We start from the raw sequence: 24,575 nt of genomic DNA, 5'->3' as shown, positions 1-24,575 counted from the left end.
TTACGAACATATCTTTTTTTTATGTGAACAACAGAACAATTTTTCTGTATCAGTAACTCACTGAGATTCTGTCCAATTTCATTCATCTGCTGCTTGCCATTTGTGCCCTGGTCCACAGGATGTCTAAGAGAAGAACCTTCTTAGCATTGTTGGCTTATTTATTTTCTACCACAGCAGAGTGCGGAACAGCTTGTGGGCAATATTAAAATAAATCATTAAAAGCAAATTGAAGTTACTTTGTAAATGACACTGTACAAAGGCACAAAACACCCTTAGAAGGCCCATAAGAAGAGATGCCATCACTGTGAACATGCTGAAAAGACATTGTTTTTTAAGAAGCCAGTGCATTGCAAAACTCAAACCTTGAAATTGTTAAACAACAAAGCAGTTCAGGAATAGAAAAATCTTCCACTTACTTAGCTACACAGTAATTAATTCAGTACTGTAAAAATAATTTACTGACTGTATAATTTGCCTACAGGCTAAAATACAATTAAAGCTTTGCAATGTAGACAAATGAGTATCAATGACTGCACATAAGTTATGGACTACAGGCTAAACATGCAACTGAAGATTCCTGAATGCTTTAAAACATACTCAAACAACCACTAGCTCTCCAAAAGAAAAGTCCATGGAATGGGAGCCCAGGCACATAACAATCTCAACAGACCTTTATTGTGAGTATTAGAATGCAGTCAACATTATTGCTATTATAAAAAACAAATCACAGAAGTATTTTGCTTCTCTCACAGAAGATTTAATCATAGTGCAGTGCTGCCTCTCTCAGAGTGTTTAGTGACAATACACTGATGAACGAGCTACAGCTGAACAGAGGAGGCTCCGGCCAGTTTTAAGGAAGGCTGCTGTTTGAAGCAAACAGCAACTGAACTAGCTTTAGTTATCCAACCCACAGAGTAGGGCTGGCTTATCCACTGCTTACACACAGGCCAAGTGTGTATGGAAAGGGAAATTCAGTCCTGAATGATTCCTTTCACGCTAGTTCGTTTTCTCCACATGGTCTCCAATTTTTCATGAGTCGTTCAGGCTGGTGCAGAATGGCTGCCAAATGCACAATCTGCACTCCGTGCAGTGTATTTTCACCATCGTTACATGCTCTGTATTTGTTTTCCATATATAAACAGATATACACATAGTGTATAATATTTATTGCTAAAGACAGATCCCCCCCACACCCAGTGCCCAGGACATAACAAAGTACAACAGAAACCATTAATGAAGCATTTCAAATGGCCTCTGCAAAATGCTCACCTAAAGCCATATGGAATCAGTACAACAGAAAAAGATGGTCAGCTAATAAAATGTGAGAATAGCAATGGGCATTTCAAAAGTCATTAAGCCTCTGACTTCAATAAGCATTCCAAAATTAAGGTTCATATACCGCAACATTTTAAAGCAGCAGCGAGAAAACCTACAGTTCCAGTGTTCTAAACCATCCTGTTTGCAATTGAATGGTATCACCGCACACATTCCCCCTTACACATCAGCACCTCCACAGAGCCACTAACGGGGCAAGACAGTCAGGAGGGCCTGACTGCTCTTCTGGCTATGAAGCCCCTGCCTCCAGAGTCCTTCCCACCCTCTACTTGTTGATTTTTACATCAAGCTCCAGTTCAGTTCAGGATCTGTTTTGTGCCTTTTAAAGTTCCAGTGAAGAAAAACGGTTGCAGTTTCCCTTCAAATACAAAGGAAAAATGCTGTGGTCTGCAAACATCAAAATTATTCTATAATTCTACTGTAATGTTCGAATGACTCCTTTGCATCCTAACCCTCAGTTTGGTAAGGAGTGCTGGAGCCCAACAGTGCCAGAGGGGTTTTGCTGTAATATTAATTCAAGTCTAGTTAGAAGCCAGATGGGAGCAGAGGGAGATCAGCACTTGCACAAGATAGAAGAGGCTTATTTAAGGAAGGCAGCAGAAACAGTTGAGATTTTGATCATGGTACACACACTTCTAGGTACACACAAGTCCTAGGACAGACTGGAGGCTGAGGACAGAACAGCAGAGGAGACCCCTCCCCAATGACTGCTTCCCACAGTAGGCAGAGGAACTGGGCATGAGAACAGAGGAATGAAGCCCTCCAGGCACCACAGAAGTCAGACACAGAAAGCTGAAGAACAAGAGGAACAGATGCAATCTGCAGAACAAGCAGATGAGAAGCACATGCAGAAGCTCAGAGACAAAATTAAGAGAGACAGGTGGATGTATAAGAAGACTCCACCCATGGAAGAACTGTCTCAATTCTCTGCCACCCAGCAAATACGAGAAATCTATCAGAAAATTGCAACCCACCTTCTTTGTCTCTTTGAAAGAGGTTGACAGGCTTCTGCTACTGTAAATCACTCCACAGCTAAACAAAGATCTGTGCACCTAAGGCCAGAATATCCAAAATATGGGCACTACTCAACTTACAGCTACCCAAGAAAAGGTTAACAGGAAGCATCTTCCAATCCATTCCCTGCCATATGACCTGAAGTACCTCAGTTTTGTAACCAGAATGTGGCAGCCCCATCATGTTGTCCCAGATTACACCACCAAGACTATGTTTCATTAGTGACTGCAATTAAAACACAGTTCCTGATGCAGATGCCTGCAGTTTGGTCACAGGTAGGAGCAGGCTTTGAAACAAATCACCTCAATAACTCCATTGAAGAAAAAAAAACAAAAGCCCCCAAAAACCACCAATCCTCAGACAAGAAGCTGGGCGTTCAAGGGCTCCACAACTTTGCCACTTAGCCCTGTGAAATCACAAGAGGCTTCTGTACAATGGCTTTTCCCTTTTGTCTGTTACTATTTAGGACTTCTATTCAGTCAAAGAGGGCTGTAAATTTAAACATTTTACCTCTCTGTGCACATATATAAAACAGTCCTTACACTGCCACATACTATTTTTGCCACAGAGAGGGTATGCCCTCCTCTCCAGCAAACAGCACAGTTGCAATTCAAACCCCGAAAAAAATGCCACAAAAAGACTGCACGTAGGTCCCTGGCTTATTTAGGAGGAGGCAGGAAGACCGATAGAAAATGATGCCTACAGGAAAAAGATTCTCTTGATAAGGCCAACTAGGAAGAAATACTGGTAAGAGCCAGATCACATCAGGGTTGACTGGCACACAAGAAAAACAATCAACTATAGGTTACATTTTGTGCAAAACACTTAGCATTTTTATGGCACTTGACTTATAAGTGTTTGAAAGAAAAAAACCTCAAAAGCATCCCAAACCTCTGAACACTTGAGAAACAGGGGCCAAAAACTGAAGTTCACATGTTACAGACCAGCACCACAACTTGAGAAAGCAAACTCAGACAAGTTTGTGAAGCATTTGAGCAGTACACGATGTATCACAGCATGGTCCATACGGACACTGAGATTGTATTTCCTAGAAGATATGAATGCTTGCAAAAATTTTTACAATACATGACTACACAATGAAGATTAAAAAAATACTCAACAGATTGTTTTTGTAAGCACAGTCCATCCTGAACAAGGCAGGATCTTGAGGGATAAAATTACATATTCATGTAAATTAAGAGGCCATTACACATACAAACAGAAGACACATTAAAGCTGCAAGTGCAACTTCAACTTCGACCTTAGTACTTCCTTGTCAGGATACTATTCCTCCATCTTTGCACTAAAAGTAAAACCTCTGTCCTCTCCACTGAAATCTAAGTCCACCTCCACCTTCAGTAACATTCACAATTATATTATATCACATGCGTGCACACACATTGCATAATAGTGCTACAGTGTATGCTGTATAAATTCTGTAAATACACTCCACTTTGTTTCAAAGTAACTCATCTGGATTTATACTTCTCTTATACAGTACACACAGTACCACATTCAAGGATATGCAGCAAGTGAATAGTATATAAAAAGTCTCACATATCCAAAAGCAAGTAGGTCACTCAATTATTCATATTGTTTGAAGCAGTTATTTAAGCATCAACTATATAACACAGAGTTATTTTATTTATTAACAGTTGCTATGAAACATCAACAGCTCCTCAGCTCTTATGTTCCTTCTGCAATATGGAGTTGCCAACCATTCCATATTTCCATGTTACCACGCAGCCCTGCGATGTCTCCTACAAGTTTGATGTGGGAAGATTTTTTAAATAGCAACCATGCTGTAATAGGGATTTACATTTTGCTTTGGCCATCAGGAGTGATAACTCACTTCAGATATGACAGACAAACAGGAAAGGTCAGGGTAGGTTTATTTTAGCAATGAACCAGTCACGCTGTTTTCTTTCTCAATAATGGTTTTATCATGAAAGTTCAATGCAATGGTTGCAAAGTCTTTCCCAGATAATCCATCTTTGGCACATTTTTCAATTGTATGTATCCTTAAAAGGCATTCCAAGATTTTTTGATGGTCTGTACATAATAACAATCACTTCTTTTTTACATTTATATGTAGATCAGGAAGAAAAGTGGAAAATGTAGAATATGCAGAATAGTTTTAATAAACAGTTTTACATACAGTACCTTACATATAGAACAGTGTGTTTGCAAATTTAAATAATTTTTGAATGTACAGTGGCTTGTACTCTTATCAAAAGGTAAATTCAAGTTTACTGTCTATCGGTTCTAAAATGCATTTATACAGATAACTAGAACTGATAAACAGATGTGAGGCATAAAATGTTCAAGTATCTTAATGTCCTCAGTTAAATAGCCTCCTTTTAACAGTCATATTTTACAAATTTCAAAACCTGTACATACATTATTTTCAATTTTAGAAACTGCTTGTTAAAAGGTAACATGAACCACCAGTTCTTATAGTCTATTGTACTAAAACTAGACATGTGTAGATAGAAATGTATATAGTATGTATATATGTACATGTGTGTCTGTCCACACATACATACACATACAGACGTGTAAGTAGCACTGGATCCAGCGGCAACTTATAACCACAGGAAAAGTCCCGGGCTCAAAATCCAGCAAGAGCTAACAGAGCAAGTAGGCTGCCTTTGGTTTCATGACATTTCGTTTACTGAAGCTGAAAGATTTTATAAAAAAACATCTTGGATAAGGTATCTTGTGATATTTTCTCCAGTGGTTTAGAATTTTCACAGCCACAGACAGTTTTGTTGCTCTCGTCATTCCTCATCCCAGCTGAGGATGGTGAAGTTTTCAGAGGGCCAATACCAGAATAGAGCTACCCAGGACAAAATCTGTACCTTGACTCCTGAATACTGCAGTAGAACATAAAAAAATATAAACTAGATACAATTTTGGATGGATTGCTGGCACCGAGTAGGACTTTGGAAAAAAACCTTCCCGTAAGTCATAATCGAACTCTCATTCCAGTGGTTTTAAAATCATTTGGCACATCTGACCAGTATTTGCCACTTATGTTTTAAAGGAGCCTAGGGGTGCTGTTCTAGGGATTTCTATGTAAAAAAATATTTTCAAAAGGAAACCATGATAAGTAATTTCTTTCAAAAATCAAAGCTAGTATGTTCATCTTCCTGAACCTCATGAGAGAAGAAAATAATCTAAAAACTTTCCTTGTAGAGAGAATAGAGATCTCTCTGTGTCTATCTTTCACTAGTAAGATAAGAGGATTGAATTTTTAGTCAGCTGAATTCTGCTAATTTAGAAATGTTTGCCAAAGGTTTAAAAATAGTAGCTCTTTGCAGAGTTTTTCTTTGTTCAACTTTCTTGTATACGGGGATTTACTTGTTTAACATGTTGAAATCCTGAGACATTGATATTTCTCAGTATATCATACACCATCGAAAATTTTAATATTTTCAATATAACAGATCCCTGACTCTAAACTTCCTCTCCTCTTTCTAAAGCTTCAGACTATTAACGTAATCAGCAAAGAACCAGATAAATGGTCAGCTTTTCGCTGTCTTCCTGTCAGTCTTGTGGCTAGTAAGAAAATTCACTGTAAAGAACCTATTTTTATTTCTTTATTCTTCCTTTTGTCATACAGAGCAAAGCGTTGCTATTTGCTGTACTTTCCCCATGTCAATTAAGAGCTGTTTGATACGTCGCTTGAGCTGAGGCAATCTTGCCAGAGGATCTGGTGGTTCCAGTTCTCCAGTGAAATCAAGCCAGCTTTCTAAAACTACAGAAGGAAAAGAAGAAATCGATTAGAATAAGTCTTCAAGAAACAGTTTCCATAAAAATTAAACTTTTCTTTCTTACTCTCTGCCTTTTGTAACAAGGGAAAAATACACCAAGGGTGTGATATTTATTTCACTGAAAAAACTTTTATTAGGGAAACATCAACTAATTACCTGTTTATTTTAAACAATCCAAACATATCTTCTGATTTGATTGTTACTATAAAAAGGTACCTGGGAGTAACTTATACTCTTGGCTTACAATTTACCATCTACACAACTAAAAGCAACTTTGGTTCACAGTCTTCTATCTATGACAGTTCTGTAATAGAAAATGCAACCCTTAAATGCAGGGCTTGCTTGTGCCACTGTAACAAGCTCCTGTGGTCAAGGTCCAGATTACAGAATGGTTGTCCAACCTTCAACAAATGTTTTCAAGGAATTTCTATGCTTGTAGAAACAGAGAAGGGGAAAGGTCAACCCTGTTAGCTTCGAAATACTGCTGAGTAAAAGCAGGAATATTGGAAGTAAAACTGCAAACAGAAATAAGACAACTTTGTTTGTCAAAAGAAAATTAAGGACTCCTATGATTAGACTACAAGCTCCTAGCATTCCTGATTTCCATGACAGGCAAGTTATAGAAACTTAAGTGCTGTAATATTCTTCTACACTATAATTTCATTGAAGTTCTCATGAAGACTGAATTGTCTTCATGAAATGAGCTGTTTACTAATATATACCAAACCAAACTTGAAGGCTGAAATGAACACATCTGGGTTTTTTCCTAAATATTTTCGACTAGTAGAACAATCATGCAAAAACCACTTCGGACATAGAAAAATTCATCAACTACATGATCCACATCTGGACAAAGACTAGATAAGTTATCTAAGCTTTCTGAAGTCTGTCAAATATCACAAGTTTTGAGCTCTGAGGGGTTCTGAACACAATAAAGTGCTTAAGCTACTTTACTGGGCACTAAAAACTTATGGACGGGGGTGAGGGGATCAAGGGTACGAGCTCTGTTTATAATCCTGGGACCCAAGTTTGAACACAATACTTAAAAATCCATCCTCAGTGTCTCAGAGCCCCTTGAATATATTGGCTACGGCAGATGTTACAGGTGCATTAACAATTATCTGGCAATGCAGTTACCATCAACTTCTTTTTCAATCAGGTCCATTCTGCTGGTGACTTCGTTCTGTACATTCTCTATGTGGGTAAGGAGATTTAGCTGCCATTGAAGATGTGTGTCCACTTGTTCTTCTGAGCCTTTTCTTTCATTACAAACAAACACTGTGTTTCCTTCAGCAGAATTCTTCTTCATGGGAGCAACAGAAAGAAAAAAAAATTGCCGTTTAAGATGGTTTTTTTCTTTGTTTTAATTTCTGGTGTTGATTTCAACATTTAAGTCACATGATAAGCTAGGCTGGCTTAGAACTGTACTTCTGCCTACATGACAAAAAGCATACTCAAAAAGCCACATAGCATGACACATCAATAGACTAAACAAAACAAAATGCAAATTCCATACAAATGAGCATATACAACTCCTGCCTCATTTCCCTAATGCTAAAGTTTACCAGCTCAAGCACTTTGTTTAATGCAGTAAGACAGACTGCACTTCTGCGCCCTTCTTATATAAACAGCAACTTAAATCATGAAATGCTGAACTGCCTGGGTCTACTGTCACCAAAAATGTGCGAAATCCTACAGTTTGTTTCCATGAAGGAAAACTTCCTAAAATGCAGTAGTATCTAAGATGTCGACAGTCATTTTCTGGCCATTTTCATTCACAGAATCACAGAATGCGTCAGGTCGGAAGGGATCACAGTGTGTCATCTCGTCCAACCTGCCTGCTCAAGCAGGGTCACCCCAGAGCACATGGCACAGGATTGTGTCCAGGTGGTTCTGGAATATCACCAGTGAGGGAGTGACTCCACAACCTCTCTGGGTAACCTGTTCTATTTGCTGATTAAGACAAAATACTTCTCCTCCTACCTGCTCTGGGACAGAACTGAACATGTTTGGGGACAGTTACAGTAACAAACAGGGTTATGCAAACACAGTATCTGAGGAAGACTGACTTCTTTGAAATAATTAGTATCTTCACAGCAACTCAGAGATAATACAAAACCTCCTTATCTTTCTGTATTTGATGTTCAGCTACTGGAAGGAAGCATACCAGATTTAACGAGTTAAAATATTCGGCATCTCCATTAATTAGCAGAATTAACAGTTTCCATTTTATATCCACTATGATTTCATATCCAATGAAGTTCTTTCACTACTGAAGATTCTATTCGAAGAACTAGAATGCTGGATACATGTACTCACACAGTGTCAGTTCATGGTAAATGCCAGAGCAAGGAGTGAATTTCATTGTATTAATATACTTCTCTGAAGAGCTCACCTAATTTTCTACATCACATAAGAAAAGAATGGTGTTAAGTCTGTTATCAAAATATTTCTTCCTCCAGTCAAGAAGGAGAAAAAGAAAATAGGGACTGATGGATTTTAAGTTACTACTCAAGCAAAAAAAAACCACCGACTTTCTTTTTAAGACTTAAAATCAATTAAAAAAAACCCAAAACAAATAAAACTTAGACTGACCTGCTGGCAGCTTTATCAGCAAGTTGTGGGGGCAAGTATTGCTAATACTCACAATGTTCATTAAAGGAGTTAAAGTTATGTATTAAAGATAGATTTTAAAAGACATAAAAACCTCAAAACTCTCACACCTTTCAGATAAAATTTCTCTTCTCTCAAGATATCAGGTTTGCCTCCACAGTGTTTTGAGTATTCAAATTGCTATTAATCTTATAGAAGATATTTCCAATATAAATAAGAAAAAGCTATTCCTTACAATTTTCAGATCCTCTCTAAACCCTCAAGAATGACATTTTTCACTTGCTGTATAAGGGCCCAAGTCCATAATTCTAAATCCAAAATCATCTTTCAGATGCATCCAGTAAGTCAGAAAAAAATTCAAAGCTAAATAATATCTAAATAACATCAAAAAGTCGTTTTTTTCCTTCTAATGACCTCTGCATTTATTCAAATGGCTAATAAATGCTCCTTGGAAAAAAAAAATCCAAAAAATCCAACAGGGATCAATGTAGGCAATCAGGGAGCAATGGCAGGAGAAGTAGAGTACAGGATCCAGTTTGTGAAGAAGAAATAAACCGAAGGTTCAGGTGGGGAAGGCTTATTCTTTCAGAATCAAAACCAAGGAAACTAAATACTATTCCAAAAAGGGACTTGATAACACTCAATCCAAACACTGTTTATAAGAGAAAAGAAGGTATGCAACAGAACTGCAGATTAAGACAAAACAGTGTGGAAAACCAGAATATTCAAGGCTCTGCAGGATGCTAGAAAGGAGAATTCAAAGCCCTAACTAAAACTTTGACAAGGAGAGGTGAAGGTGGCACCTCACAGAGAAGTCAGATCATCAAAAAAATGGCCCTTCAATGCCACTTTTAAGGCAAGTCATAACAGGTTCATGGAGATGTCAAGGAGAGGTTTTCCATGCCTATCACGTTTAGACAGAAGGACTTATTTTAGTGTCAAGGCTACTGACAAGGTGAATTAAGGTGTCCTAAAGGAAAAAACATTGACGCTACCCTAAGCAGATCTCTTCTTGATTTGAAACAGAAAGCACCTAGTTTTTTAGATACACGCTTGAGTCTCTGAAGGAAACATTGTTTCACTACTCACATATATTTTCTTTTAATTCTAAATGTATTCATAATGTTCACAATGACAATTTAAGCTACTGTTGGAAGGAAAGTGTATTTAATACTTATGCACATCTCCTTGTTATACAAACTGAATATAGTCCTGTGATTTAGCATACAAACAGTTATTTCTAACTAGAATGAGCCAAAAATTTCCCATTCAGACTATATAGCTTACATGCCACATTTAAAACTAAAATTCAAAGGAAAAAAAGGTGAATCTTACTCATTTCTTCCACACCAGAAACAGTACTTCAAAAGGGGGATGAGTTGGGTGATTTATTTTCACACAGTTGGTATTGTAGAAAACAGAAAGGTTTGTTTCACTTTGCTTTTTGTTCAAAGAGAACTCTTCACTAAAACCAGTCTAACAAGTTTCAGACCTTTTCCACCAAATAATGGATTCAAACCATTAATGTAAAAATGAGAGAGAGATGTTTAAACAGCAAAATATAATACTGGCTAAAAATCTGTAAAACATTTCATTAGAAGAAATATGTAATATAAAAGACAGAAAAGAAGTTGCATATGAGGTGAAATTAGTTTCTCAGTAAATTATTACTTGTGAACAGCCATTCCAGACAGTGTTGCAATTGAAGAAGAATACAGTACCATAATAAACACTACTAAAAATCTCAGTTTAACAAAAAAACCCCTCCACATTAGATAACAGAACTGATAGAAAAATGGAAATGTATCCCATTTTCCTCACACCTTGCAAAAACCACTTAAAAGTTCTGCTCCAAGACCCTGCATTTTAAGCATAAGGGGTTTTCCCCCTCTCAAAACACTGGATTGAGTATAGAAGTTTTAGTACAGGCAATACTTCAACCATACTTTGCATTTGAAATGAATATACATCACCTGAAACTATTTCAGTGCTCCGACTTTGCTTCTCGTGCTTTCTGCTGACTTATCTGATAGAACATGTTGACTTGCACTTTTAAATACTTGTATATGCTTTAGCTTGATCAGATTGAGCATACTGGCCCAACTAAGAAACTCCCCAGATGAAGGAGGATACTTACCTGCTCACTCATGCCACCATCTTTAAAAGAATATTGTAAACAGTTTTTATTCTCTGTGTGAAATTCCTGATCTTCCTCAAAACTACTTGTGTCTTCATCATCTGAGCTCATAGGGTCAGTGACTGCTTTGTAGTCTTGACTAAAACTCTGTGGTTTTTGGTAACTGTGCTCACTTGTGATGTACGTTTCTTCCATCTTCGGGGGTATACTGGGTGGCTCTTTATGGTTTTGACTATGACACGTCCTTTCAGCTGGATTAACAGCATCCTGTAAAGTTACTAATTTTTTCTCTACCCCAACAGTTCTTTGTTCTTGTTCTTTTCGCTTCCCTGAATAAGCCCAGAGATGAAGGTCTGGGTGATGTTTATTTCTGCAATGAAGGGGAGGAAAAAAAATCAAGTTACAGAGAGCACCACTTACAGCACTTAACTATTAAACATCCAATTTTGCTAGATCTCAGCTACTGATAAGCACCATCATCAAACACTAAGTATTCATAGGTCACTCATCAATTTAAGATAAATCTAGAATGTCCCTTGAAACATAAGATTGACAAAAAAAAAAAAGTCACAAATTATCCCAATACATCATATCTTCTTGGATACTGAACACCTAACTCCCACTGAAGCTGAGGGTATTCTACATCTTGCACTTGAATTACTTAAACTATTATACAAGAAAGAATTCTAACGTGAGAGAAAAATGTATACGGGACAACGGTAGTCTCTGCTACCTGAATATCTACAGCTGGAAAATGAACCTTGGACTGATACTTACTTTAATATCCCGATCTTCAACTGCAACCCATGCAGTATTTCAGTGACACCATAAACATCTGCCAGTAGGTGATGTGTTGACACAATCTTTTTGGCATTAAGATGAGAGTAGTTTTCTTTCAAAAATGATAATCCACACATGTGTCCATTGTTTAGCCAGTCTTTGTCATAAAGATATTTGGCACTCCACCTCTGTCCTGGGGTGAGCAATAAACAAATTGAGGGCCATCTAAAGCCACAGTAGAATTACATTTACAACTCGAGTGCTATAATTATATGCTGTACTCTCCTAAATATCTCCTGACGTCCATGAAAGGACGACTCAAGATCTTGCTATTAATATATTAAAATTTAGTTTTCATGGATTAAGAAGAAAGTCTTAAAACGTATGAAAACAAAAATAAGCCTGAAACCTCAAGATCTCTGTAAATGGCATTTGAAATTAAAATCTAATCACCTTTGTCATCAAATTATATGATATTAAGAACTGTGCTATTATCAAAATAATCACCAAAAAAAAGTTTAAATTGGCATTTTATTTATGTAAATACTGCAGCTTACTTTTTTGTAAGAAAAAGGAAGTCTAAGTTACCAAGAGAAATGTTAGAGAGTGGATTTTATACTGACATATCCAAAAAACCTAGCTTGTTTCTAAAAGACCAGTGTTTGGCTTCAATACTCAAGTCAGTGTCTATTTATTAGAAGTCAGGAGAAGGCTTCACAAAAGCAGATATTACAAAGTTATCTGACAGCAGAGCTCTAACATTCTCCTTTGAGGTGCCTTTCACCAGACACCTTGGTATTGCTTTATGTGGGCCCTTGGTCTCCCATGCCATGGTAACATCTACAGCCTTAACCCAACTAGCATGAACGAATATTTAGCTAATGCTTCTACAGTAACTCAATGCTTATTTGAAAAACCCAATCAAATTCAACCAATAATAAAAAAAAAAACAACCAAAACAAACTCCACAAAAAAACCCCCCAAAAATCCCCAAACTAGAAATGCATAATGCTAATTATTGCAACATTATTGTTTACAACAAGGAACCCAAATGGACTGACCAAAATATCTTACACTCAATTTCAAATCAGACTATCATCATATACAGAACAAAGAATGGGTTGATGGAAGCCCTTCATACCTTTCAGGAGAATACCCTGTCTATCTCCTTTTTGCCCATTATCCCAATACACTTTAAAATACTGACATTGAGAATGACTTTTTTCTCCTGACATAGAAAGAAAAGAAGTAATGGTTAGGAAGGGAAAGAAGATAAAAATTAGGGACACAGACTCTGCATAGCAGGGGAAAACGAAGTACCTAGCACAGTGCCGGGAAAGAACACAAGACAAATTTGCTGGGTTTAGTAAGAAAAAGCTTGACTGCTCAAAAAGACACCACACAGAACTATCAAACAAGACTCTCTACAACCAGATTAGATTCAGACTGGGGCAAATGGAACAAAGTCACATCTTTCCAGCTCTATTTTCCTAATATTTCTTCACAAAAACAGCTAATAAAAACTCTGCAAACAGTTTTCAGATTAAACTTATAATGAAAGTAAATTTGAGGTCTCATTGCCCTTTTGAAACAGCTGGAGTGCTGGATATTTCACCAGAAGACAGGTACGAGCATTTGTATCACCTGTCAGAAAAAAATACAAAAAATTTTCTTCCAAATTGTACAGTTTTTCTCCAAATATGCGTTAAGAAAAATGGGTTTATCAGAGAACTGTTTTGAAATCAACACCTTCCTAATCAAATGTATTCAGTTTAAAAGTAAATAGAATTTTCCTAGTTCTTAAAAGCTGAACCAAGTTCAACGTGTGCTGTTTGTGCACTGCTGCTTACCATAAAAACTGCTAGATTTTTCTATCTTTTACAGAGTCAGTGCCACACCTTTGCACAGCTCGGGGCAAATGAAAACATTATAAAATTGTAATTAATAAGAAATTACTTCCACAGCATATTTGAGTGTACTACAGTAATGAGTCCTTTTTCTCCAAAAAATATTTAAGTGAAATGTGATTCCAAGTATTGGCAAAACAGATCTCTCAACAAGAATGATTTGTTTGGAAGTTCCTGCACTACACAGACATAAAAAAGTGCTAAGGTTGTGGGGGAATTCAGTTTCAACATGTAAAGCAATATGAATAAGATTTAGCACAGCTGACCAAGATGTTTCTAACCGGAAAGTTAAGTTTCTGCTGAGAGGCAAACTTAGAATCACTCGCCCCAAAGAAGCAAAACACATAACACAAAACAGACAAAGCTTTAACAATTTAAGCAATGCATAACATCTCTGCTCAAAAATCCCAAGCAGAGAGCTACAGATAAAGGTGGTTTACCCATACCTGGTGGATCTCTGCAGATGTAACAGATGTACTGATCTGGAATGCTGTCCTCCAATAGTCCCATGCATACACTGTGCTGCCAACACAAGCATTCTTCACACTGACATCAGGGGAAAAAAAAAACAAAACAAAAGGAAAAACCAAATCTGAGATAAGTAGATTCAAAAAATCAGGAGCCATTTCTTGTATCATCAAAATGCAAAGAATGGCAGTTTAACTTAAATAGCTGTTTTGAGCATGATCATTTTAGTTGGGTAATTTGTGTTTGGGTAGGCAAAGACATTAAGATAAAAAAAGAGCTCTAGTTCTGAAAGTTACCTCAACCACAAATTCCAAACTGGGGAAAAAAAAAAAGAAACTGAAGATGTAATATTTAATAATATTTTATTACAACATTCAATATTTTAGCACCTACATATTTAGTAGTGAAACATAAGACAGGAGTATAATATTACAGTAAAGTAGAAAGATAATGTAATACATTACAGCATAACAGTGAAAAGTAGAAAACTCTTCAGTTTAATTATTTATATTTACAAAGCATCTCTCCAGTGCGCTAGAAAGATGTGCTTTTAATATCGTACCAATGGAAAATCTAAAAGAAAAAGAAAATTAAGAGAAAATGAAAGAGGAGAAACAAGAGAATAGAAGAGTAAAACAGAAGAGAGCAAATGAGGGCCTAGAAACAGCAAACTGGTTGCTATCGGTGAGATAAGGCATGAAGAGGAAAAAAATCAGGCTGTCACTGGACTTCAGGAACAGGCAGGAAACTACCTCTTATAAAGACATTTCCCTTTCTCAACTTTGTGCTTGCCAGTGTTTTAAATATCTGCTGGTTTACTACTGAAAAATCTCTCCTCTTTGCTTTGACTTGCTTTTGACTATCAACCTATTTAAAACACCAGTCACCTTTCCTCCTGTCATACCACTATGGCTACAACTTCCTCTCCTCACTCCAAAGATTTTACACCAGTCCATTTGTCCACATCATTAACATAAGCCAAATTCCTGCTCAGTTCCTCCAACACAGCACTTCTGCTCCCAGACACAGCCTCTGTGTCCTTCATTTTCAGGGCTCTGTCATTTCCAAAAGACTAAGTCCACTAACACAGGACAGCCATACCTGCTTCCTTCAAATCTTGACTAAAAAAGCTCCACACTTTCAAAAGAAGCTGCACCACAGTCACAGTTGAATATAAACCTGTTTTCTGAATGGGGGGGAAAAAAACCACAGGAAATTCATGCCTTTTTTAAAGTTACTGACAACCAAGTTCTTCCTTACTGTTCTTCTTCCTTTGCACCTGATTTACTCACTACATTATAAATGCCTTGAGGAAAAGACGTGAAATTACTCATTAGTAGATGGGAAATGCCCTCCTTATTGGAGTATAAATAAATAAGCAGCAGGAGTTGCAATCCATCAACATTTGAATGCTGTCATGATATATTCTTCTTCCCTTTTATCTATACCAAGTTAAGATTTAAATTCTCAGCAGTTTCTAAAACCTGGTAGTGATATCCAGTGTGAGAAGTGCTGTTCTAAAGATAAAGCACACACATTAAAGTACTGACAATATTAGTTTCTGCAGAGGAGTAATGTCACAGCTGACGGTCATTTACAGTGAGCAGAGAGGTTTCTGCAAGTGGTACTGTAAAGCACAAGGGCTAATGTAGAAGTGCTGATAACTGGGATGGTCTGGGGACAGAAGCCATGGTTTCTGTGTGGGAAAGGACACTTTATTCCAAATTTATCAGCTGTCTATCAAGAAAATCTTTCCTACATATCAAATTGCAAGAGAAACCCCATCCTAGAGCAACAGTTCTGCATGCACACTGAAGAGAGCCAAGCCAAGTGCAGAACAAAAGATATTTTGTTATTGTTTACTTTATTTACCACTCTCTACATAACTTCGGTCTCCAATACATCAAAAGGGCACCTTCAGAGCAAAACATTCCCATGGAAAATGCAACTCCACACACCAAATTTCTTTACCTGAATCATAAAGCCATTTTCTTCATCCAGTTCACAAATGCATCTAACAATTTCATTGAGAGCATCATCTTCATCCTGAGACTCTTCAAAGTTAGTTGAATCAAAATCCTGATTGTATTCATCACCACTAAGTAACAAACTCTCTGTGGAAGAATCGTCCAAGAACTCCACATCTGAAAGGTCTAATAAAAATAAATACATGTGAAATTGTCTGTAGAGAGGCACAATAATTCAGAGAAATACAGGGATTTTGGCAGTTAAAAATCTTAACCTGCGTATAGCAAAAAAATATCGCTCTCAAACACACTGTTGGTATATCAGATTTCACAATGAATTCTGCAAAATGTCTTTAAGGTGCTCTCCTCAGAAGCAGAGTAGCAACAATTAACCAAAGCAAGTATAATGCAGAACAGCTTGAGGAGTATTTTGATTTAAATAGATGAAGGTTAAATCAGTCGCCATATTTATAGCTACAATCCAAACATAAACTGAATTATTTTCTTTTAATTCTCTTTCTTAAAGCATTAAACATGTAAACTGAAATTTGCTGTTCAGCCAACCTACTTTCTCCACTAAGGTCAACAGACAAAATAGCTCTTGGATACTGGTAGGTTGTGTTCTTATCCGAGAACATGCTGCGCAAAGTCAGGGAGCTGCCCGACGACCGGGTTAAGGGAGAGGAGCACCTGTCCAAGAATTCAACAGAACTGTCTTCATAATCTGAATAATCTGAAAAGTTAAAAGAAAAAACTGCTCTTACAAAAGTAGTTTATGACAAATGAAAAAAAAAAAAATACTGTTTATAGATTATACTGCAACATTATGCTCAGAAGTACAGAATATTAACACTGAGGTATCAGGATGATGAAAATGAAACTACGAAATGGCAAAATCTCTTCGTAACATTTTAGTAAAAGAATTGCAGTAAGAAACATAATCAAGTTTGATAGCTAAAACAAGCATCACCAATTTAATCCCCCCCAGTCTCTGAATATCTCTGAATGTACAGAGGAATAATTTTTCCTGGAACATTATACAGTCTCCTTTTTCCACAATTCATCCTGTACCACCTGCTATCCTTAGAGAGTTCTCCCTTTTGCCTTACGTCTGCTTGCAGCACTACCAACATTGCTACCCAGAGGTAATCACAGATCCTGTCAGTGTGAGTGACAAAAGCTTGTCAGCACACCTGCAAAGGGACACAGGGAGCCCAAAGAAAACCCTCTTGGGATGCTCCCAAGCAGGGACACAGGGAGCCCAAAGAAAATCCTCTTGGGATGCTCCCAAGGCCATGTCAGGAGCCACCGGTCATCGACAGGCCAACGCATCCTGGGACGGGCCCAGGAGCACCCCAGGAGAGTATACACAAGCCCAGAGGAGGAGGATGAGCAGGCAAACAACAAGCACACCCTGCCCAGGTCCCTCTCAGGGCTTTCCCAGCAGCGCCATTGCCTCCATTGTCCATGTATGAAACACATCATATGTTACCCAGAGGACTCTCTGGATCACCTTCTGGACTAAGGGTGGTTGGAGCCCACTATGGGATGTAGGGGAAAATAATTTTGGGATTGCAAAAGACTCATTATGGAATGTTTAGGAATGAAAACAAAGGTGGGGAAAATGGATGGACCAAAGTGATTTGGGGAGAATAGGGGAATAACAGGATAAAGAGGGCCAGTTGTGCATAAATAGTTTGGTGGTCAGAACACTTGTCTGGCATGCCCTGAGTCTGATCTGTTCTGGGAGAGATCATGAGTCTCTCTCCTTGGAGATATGGAAAAGTTGTCTGCACATAGTCCTGGGCAAGTGATGCTTGGGGTTAACGAGATTGCTCAGGGCTCCATCCAGCCCATCCTTTAACGCTTTCAGGTATGGGGCATCCACAACTTCTCTGGGAAATCTGTTCCAGAGCCTCATCACTCTCACAATAAAGCATTTCTTCCTAATATCTAATCTAAATCGTCCCTCATTCATTTTAAAATGGTTACCTCTTGCCCCACCATTACACTCCCTCATAAAGAACCACCCCCCATCCTTTCTGTAGGTCTCCTTTAAGTACTAGAAGGCCACTGTAAGGTGTTCCCAGAGCCTTCTCATTTCTAGGCTAAACAGTCTCTCAGTCTTTCCTTATAGGGAAGGTACTCCAGCCCTCTGATCATCTTCGTGGCCTCCTCTGGACCCACTTAAGCAAGTCCATGTCTTCAACTGGTAAATACGAGTCCCTATCCATTTACTTCTCTTAAAACTTATTACTTTGAATATAAGTGAGTAATCAGATTTGTACACTTTCATCCTTCTGTAGGAAGCATTCCTGATCCCACCTGTAACAGCTTTCCTGCAATGGGTTCCACAACATCCTTCTCCCCTAAATAACCCTCCACAAAGTCACTGTTCCGCTTTACTTTCTCTTGTCAAAAGCACACTATCTCCATCATTTCCCAAGGATATTCACTGTAGAGGAATCAACTCAATGAGTAGTTGAGCTGATTATTTCAACAGCATTGCTATCAACCTCACTGTAACAGAGCAGTATAAATAACAGGTATTACCCACCTTCTGTTATGTGGGTTTTACACAATCAGCATTTCATATATACACTCAGAGAAGAAAAAACAGTTTTTGTTTGTTTTGAAGTCTTGTGCAAAACTTATCTGGTGCACACAATGTGCCCATTCCCTGTTCTTCCCCAAGATGCCTCAATCTGACTCCAAACTAAAGGAGTATGTCTAACACCCTTATACTTCTGTTCATGCCTGGAGTAGAGTGCACTAGTCCTGGAGAAAGAGTCCTATTTCTTTTGACAGATGGGTTTTTTCAGTGTCAGACACTCGAGTCAGAATCCGTCAAAGAATTTTTCTTTTTTCCCCAATTAAAAAATAAAAAAAGCCAGACAGAATACCTCTGTATCGCTAAAACCAGATTTTCACAAAATGAATTTGTTAAGAATAAGAATGTTCAAGTTTTACTCATTGTTTTCTGCATCTGGATTTAACATTTGTATTCGCTGGGGCACTAGGTATATTTTCTTCTCATATTTACAAACACTGGACAGTTAGAACCTAGTCATGGTACCTCTGCCAGGTTTCTAAGTTTCAAGATGAGTTGGCAGAAAGACCAAAGGTATAAAAAGATGAAAAAAACCACAAACAAACAACCCACAGCAAACCACCTTACAATATCAACAAGGCAAAACCAAGGAACAATACAGGGCACATACCTAGCATTTATCAGTATCTTCTTGCAAATACTTAAATGTCTTCTCAGTGCAAGTAAAAAATCCCAATAATTTTTAGGTAAAATAGGCAATTAAAGTTTATAGTTTAAAACTGTATTACTCCAATCTAAATATGGTGAAGTACACGAAACCTACAATACTGCAATTCACACTCAAGCACTGCATGATTTGGAAGCACTTTCATGTTATAGCACAAATCTTGGACAGAGAAACACATAATCCACATAACATAATCCCCATTTGTCAAGGCAACAGACAAGGTTGTTACAACAGAGACACCAACCTCAGCTGTTAAGGATTAACTGTTGAGGAGGGGCTGCATTGTCTACAGTAAACCACTGAAATTTAGCAACAGACTAGATACTAGAATAATTTTAGTGTCCAAGTAAAATAGGTAGGACATGTATATAGAGCTTCAAATGAAGAATTAAAAGAGATGAAAAGAGTAAGTGTATCTTTTGGAGGAAGAAAAAAGATCTATGAAATATCTGCACATAGAGACAGGGTATAAACCCACACACACAAAAAAAAAGAGGTCACAGACCTAAGTGTCCTTTTCATATTTAAGGCCAGAAGTTATTCCTTGAAATTTCTAAAATTTGACATCAGTATTGTTTAGAAACAAGTTTTACAATCTAAAGCCAGAAATATACTGAGTGGTTTTACTTATTTTAAAAAATATAAATTGAACTTACCATGCTGCTTAGATTTCTTCTTTTTTTTCTTCTTCTTTTTCTGTTTTGGTTTATGATCTTTTTCCTTTTTCTCTTTTTTCTCCTTTTCTTTTTCTTTCTTTTTACCTGAAACAAAAATTAAACAATTTAAAACAGCAGTAGTATTCAGCTGAACCTAAAAAGACACATTCAAAATCAAGTGTTCTAGTTGTCTAATCAGACCAAAGTGATTCATTTAGTTTACTCGCTATCTTGGGCACATCTCTCCTTAGCTGCTGGTACAACAGTTTGAAGGAATCTCATTCAACAAATAATATTTTACCATTTTTAGTATTTCCAAATGAGATATCATAGCAGAAAAAGATACAGCAAAGCACATAAAATGATTTAAACATCATTTAAATAGCTTGTAACATCTATTTTACTTACAGTTTATAACAAAAAGATTTGGACAAGAGAAAAAGCTTTCAGAAGTGCTAAATTCCCAGTTATAAGGATAACATTGTCCTAAAAACACATATTAGGCCTATATAAAGACATTTGAAGGAAATTTCAGTATCACAGATCTGCTGATGCTGTCAGCACTTTGCACTATACAGCCATATCCTCACAGAAAACTGATTCTGTCTAGAATTTGACACATTTTTACACTGCAGTTCACTTTTAACCACTGTTGGTATACATGAGGACAAGTATTTTGACTCTGAAAAATTCTACTTATCCTGTTAATTCTCCCCAGACAAAATACACCCTACAACAGTCTCACTCCACAATCATTTTTTAAATAATAAGCAGTGAGACAAACAATGACATTAACTTGCTACAAAAAATAAACCTTAAAGTCAGCATTTAAGGATTATTTCCTGCACACAAATTGGAGTCTTATTATCTTGAAGAATACAGAAACAAAACTTTTACTTCCAGGAGGAACAAGGAAGAATCACTTAGGAATTCTTGCCTGTCTCTAACAATTTATTTTAAACACAGGATAAAACCAAAGTCCTCCTATATTTTATTTCATGAATTGCCAAATATTTTGCTAGTAACACTTCTTTGCTCCTCCCACCTCGAACCTGTCAGTACAATGAAATAACCAGTATCAATCATTTCACAAAAAAAAAAAAACAACCAAAATGAAAATCCAGAGGCAGCAGGCATCTCATAAGTACCTCTGGATCCTTCAAAATCCTTGCTACGGACACTTTAATTTTATCTTATAAAATTATTCTTTTTTTATAAACCTGTCATATACGTAAAAACTGTTTTTAAGACCCAAAAGTACAAAAGTGGTGCAGCTGGGCCCTGGAAATATTTTATGCTTTCACATTTGCTCTTCAGAGACATCAAGTGTTAAGAGAATTTCTCCTTTTTTTTCCTAAAAATAATACTGCACTCTACACACCATACGCTGAAGAACTTTTCTCTTCCACTTTTCCTTTTCTTTCCACTTTCGCTGCACCTGCAAATGGAAGAATATACAACATAAGGCCAATGTCTGGCTGATGACCTACTTTCTTGTAAAAGTCATTAGACCGTAAGACATCCTAATGGCACACAGTAATAAGATACAAACATGAAAATTATTTTTAATATCATTTTACAATTATTTTTATCATCTAAAGCACTGGAAACAAAAAGTGTTGTAGTTTACCAACTTCTGAATGCTTGTCCTTCTCAATCATGTTCTTTAATATTTTTTCCTTCAGACTCTCAAAACACTTCTCCTTTATGGGCACAGAGCACTGTATCTCTGTCCCTTCAGAGTTCACTGATGTGGAAGACCTCTTTTTTTTACTATTCCCTTTAGGTAACTTTAGACTATTGGTTAAAGGCATTTCCAGATGCAAGCGATGTACATGGGACAAGGGTGCTGAAAACAAGAAGACAGATTTACTAGGCATTCCATAGGGATTGCAGCCAGCTCACTGGCTGGGTCAGATCCCTGAAACGTCAGTATTGGTCATAGCATCACCACACTTAACAGATAATTACTTCATATGAATGCCTAGGTCTTAGTCTTACGCACAAGACAATACATGCCACAGAAAGTTTCTGTTTTGGGTTTTTAAATTACTTGTACTGGTTAAAGTGTACTTTTCTTGCCTCTTTTAACCCTTTTTGTTTCCTTTTTATTTCACTGTAATGGAAACCCACGATAAGAGTAATAATTAAAGGTGCTACACTGTCGGCATAATTTAACTTAATGCTCCATTATGTTAACAAAGAAATTAAACTCCAGCACAACATTTTTAGGCTATGTATAACACACTTCTGCTTCCTGATTTTTTTGTTGATTTTAATAATATTTAAATAATTCACTGTCTTTCACGTAGGTATTTAATCAACATTAGAATTACATGCAAAATACTGTGATGATCTGTCAGAACTCAGCACCATATACTGACAATTCTTATCTTGTACTATTCAGAAAAGTTTATTCTGTGAAATATTTAACAGGTTTTTTTAAACCTCTGTTTGATGCAAACTAGGAAGTAACATGGCAAAACAAAACTAAAATTATAATTTTCATTGCTAATATTTATAATAATTTCTAAATAAACTAGAATAAAAGTTATTTATAAAGAACATTACTGAGATAATTCAAAACTCTCTATTACTGTGTCCATCAATATGCTGAGAGCTTCAAGTTTCATTTAAATATAATTAGGAAAGCCTAATCTTCATCAGGCCATTGAGGATATTTCAGGACATGCCAAGGACATACTGTGCAAAAATGCAGCTCTTCAAAGTTATAAGAGGTTCAGGCTTTTCAATGCAAGAGGTAAACTCTTAGAGGCACCAGTTATCTTTGGTGTCTCTCAGCAGAGAAGCGAAACAAAAGCAACAGCATGTAAAAAGTCATGAAAAATACCTGCTATTGGTCATGATATTCAACAAGACAAAATATGGAGCTCATCTGGAATGGGTTCTTTGAGCTCCCCCTTTGACCTTCTTTGATTTACTCTTTTTTAAATATTCAGCAATAGAACAAAAAATAGATTTAAATAAACAGCGTCAGGATAATTTAGTAAATTCATAATTCAAAGAGGATTCTGGGGAAAAGGGAACTCTATAGGGCTGACTCTATAAAGCAGCCTTACAGGCTCGGACAGATCAACCCAATTCTAGCAGGATGCAACACACAGGTTACATAAAGGTAACTCTAGCTGCCAGTCAGCCTTCCTGGGAAAACAAAGTGCCACCGAGTGAGAAAGCCACAGGGGTAGCAAAAGTAGAAAGCGGTACATCACCTACCACACAACACAGCACTTTTAAATGCCAGATGCTTCCAGCTGCAAGACATCATTATACCGTGCCATCCAGCCAGCAGCTGCTGCTCAGTTCTGTGTGCTGGCTCCTACCACTCCACACGAGCTGCATGACCATGGCTGAGGCTACCTGAGTCCTGCCCTACCTCAAATCAACCATCTCACCTAACACCACAATCCTTTTAAGGCTGATCTGCTATTCAGGCTCTTGCCTTTGTCTGTATTTCAACTGAATTTAGCTTACTGGGATACTTATTATTGACACAAAACACTACCCAAATTATTCCTTTCTTGAGTTTCCTAATTACCATTTGTCTCTGTTACAGGACTGAAACGCTTTGCCATCTGTAGAGCAGTAAGTATATTTTAGCACATTAGTAAAAGAAAAAGTGACACTTCCCCACATCATCACGCTATCAACGTCTTGTCTCATTTCTGTAACAAGCACAAAAGGATCACCCAAATGCACATAATTCAGTTAGGTCACTGCCATTTTGATGAAGAGATGTGAGAACACTCCATCCAAACAATTTCAGAAGGAATTCAGTCTCAACATTAGATGAGTTAGTATTTAAACTTCATGATTGAGAAGGAATCCTGACCTGACATTCAAATGTGCTCCAGTACTGATAGCCACAACACAACAAGCTTCAGTATCTGAATAATGCACAACACAAGCACATCTGACAAAGTCATCAACTAGTAACAAAATAACTATTTGAGAGAACATTTAAGTTGGGCAGAAATCTGCTCCAGTCACACAAATACCCATTTTTATGACAGAGCTTTCCAGGTTGCCTTTCTATAGTAACCTGAAAATAGGAATTGCTATTACGCCTGCATACATTGCAATGTTATGCTTGGTTTTTACTTTTATTCATCAGATATCATTCTAGATTAAGAATCCTGAATTCTCAAATCCTAAATAAAGTGTTAAGGCTCGGAAAGTCCACTTTTCAACAGTGCAATCACTATGCACATGCAAGTAACCACTTGCCTTACAAGTAACCACAAAATTAAAGTCGATTGTCAGTCAGAAGGGCAAGTAACAAATACAGCAAGAAAAATATTAGTTCCTTTACGGAAACACTACCTCTTTTCTGAACTGTTACTTTTAATTGCAAGTTTATTCCTGCTCAGGAGTCTAGCCAGACACCTCCCACAGTGAATGTGGGAGGTCTGCAGTTAACACTCAGGAAAGAGAAAGACGACTAGAGATTAGACTTGATAAACTACTGATTTTGTCACTGTTCCAAGATCAATTTTATCACTAGAAGACTGATTTCAGATTAAAAAGAAATGCAAACCATGGCACTTCCAGTCCAGCTAATGACACGTTTCCAGTGCTACCTCTCCTGATCTGGCACAGGGAAGTGACAAAAGCCCCTTATTTGAG

The 24,575-nt window shown here is 37.2% G+C and overlaps 1 protein-coding gene across 1 annotated transcript in view; it reads right to left on the bottom strand.

Moving 5' to 3' along the window:
* Positions 1-653: 653 nt before the first annotated feature.
* The window catches only part of PHF20L1 (PHD finger protein 20 like 1), a 53,858-nt gene continuing 29,936 nt past the window's right edge, over positions 654-24,575 (bottom strand). The window contains exons 13-22 of the mRNA XM_039381879.1: positions 21,562-21,780; positions 21,312-21,369; positions 19,932-20,047; positions 16,566-16,730; positions 16,002-16,183; positions 14,009-14,108; positions 11,653-11,848; positions 10,876-11,245; positions 7,263-7,428; positions 654-6,109 (exon numbers count right to left, since the gene is read on the bottom strand). Of these exons, the coding sequence (XP_039237813.1) occupies positions 5,967-6,109; positions 7,263-7,428; positions 10,876-11,245; positions 11,653-11,848; positions 14,009-14,108; positions 16,002-16,183; positions 16,566-16,730; positions 19,932-20,047; positions 21,312-21,369; positions 21,562-21,780 (1,715 nt within the window). The 3' untranslated portion in view covers positions 654-5,966. The remainder of the gene's footprint in view (positions 6,110-7,262; positions 7,429-10,875; positions 11,246-11,652; positions 11,849-14,008; positions 14,109-16,001; positions 16,184-16,565; positions 16,731-19,931; positions 20,048-21,311; positions 21,370-21,561; positions 21,781-24,575) is intronic.

This window comes from Pipra filicauda, unplaced genomic scaffold (genome assembly GCF_003945595.2).
Source record: "Pipra filicauda isolate LSUMZ 115617 unplaced genomic scaffold, ASM394559v2 scaffold245_size1146780_pilon, whole genome shotgun sequence".
NCBI classification, from domain to species: domain Eukaryota; kingdom Metazoa; phylum Chordata; class Aves; order Passeriformes; family Pipridae; genus Pipra; species Pipra filicauda.
Note: the sequence above shows the minus strand (reverse complement) of the source record. Positions and strands in the feature narration are given on the sequence as shown.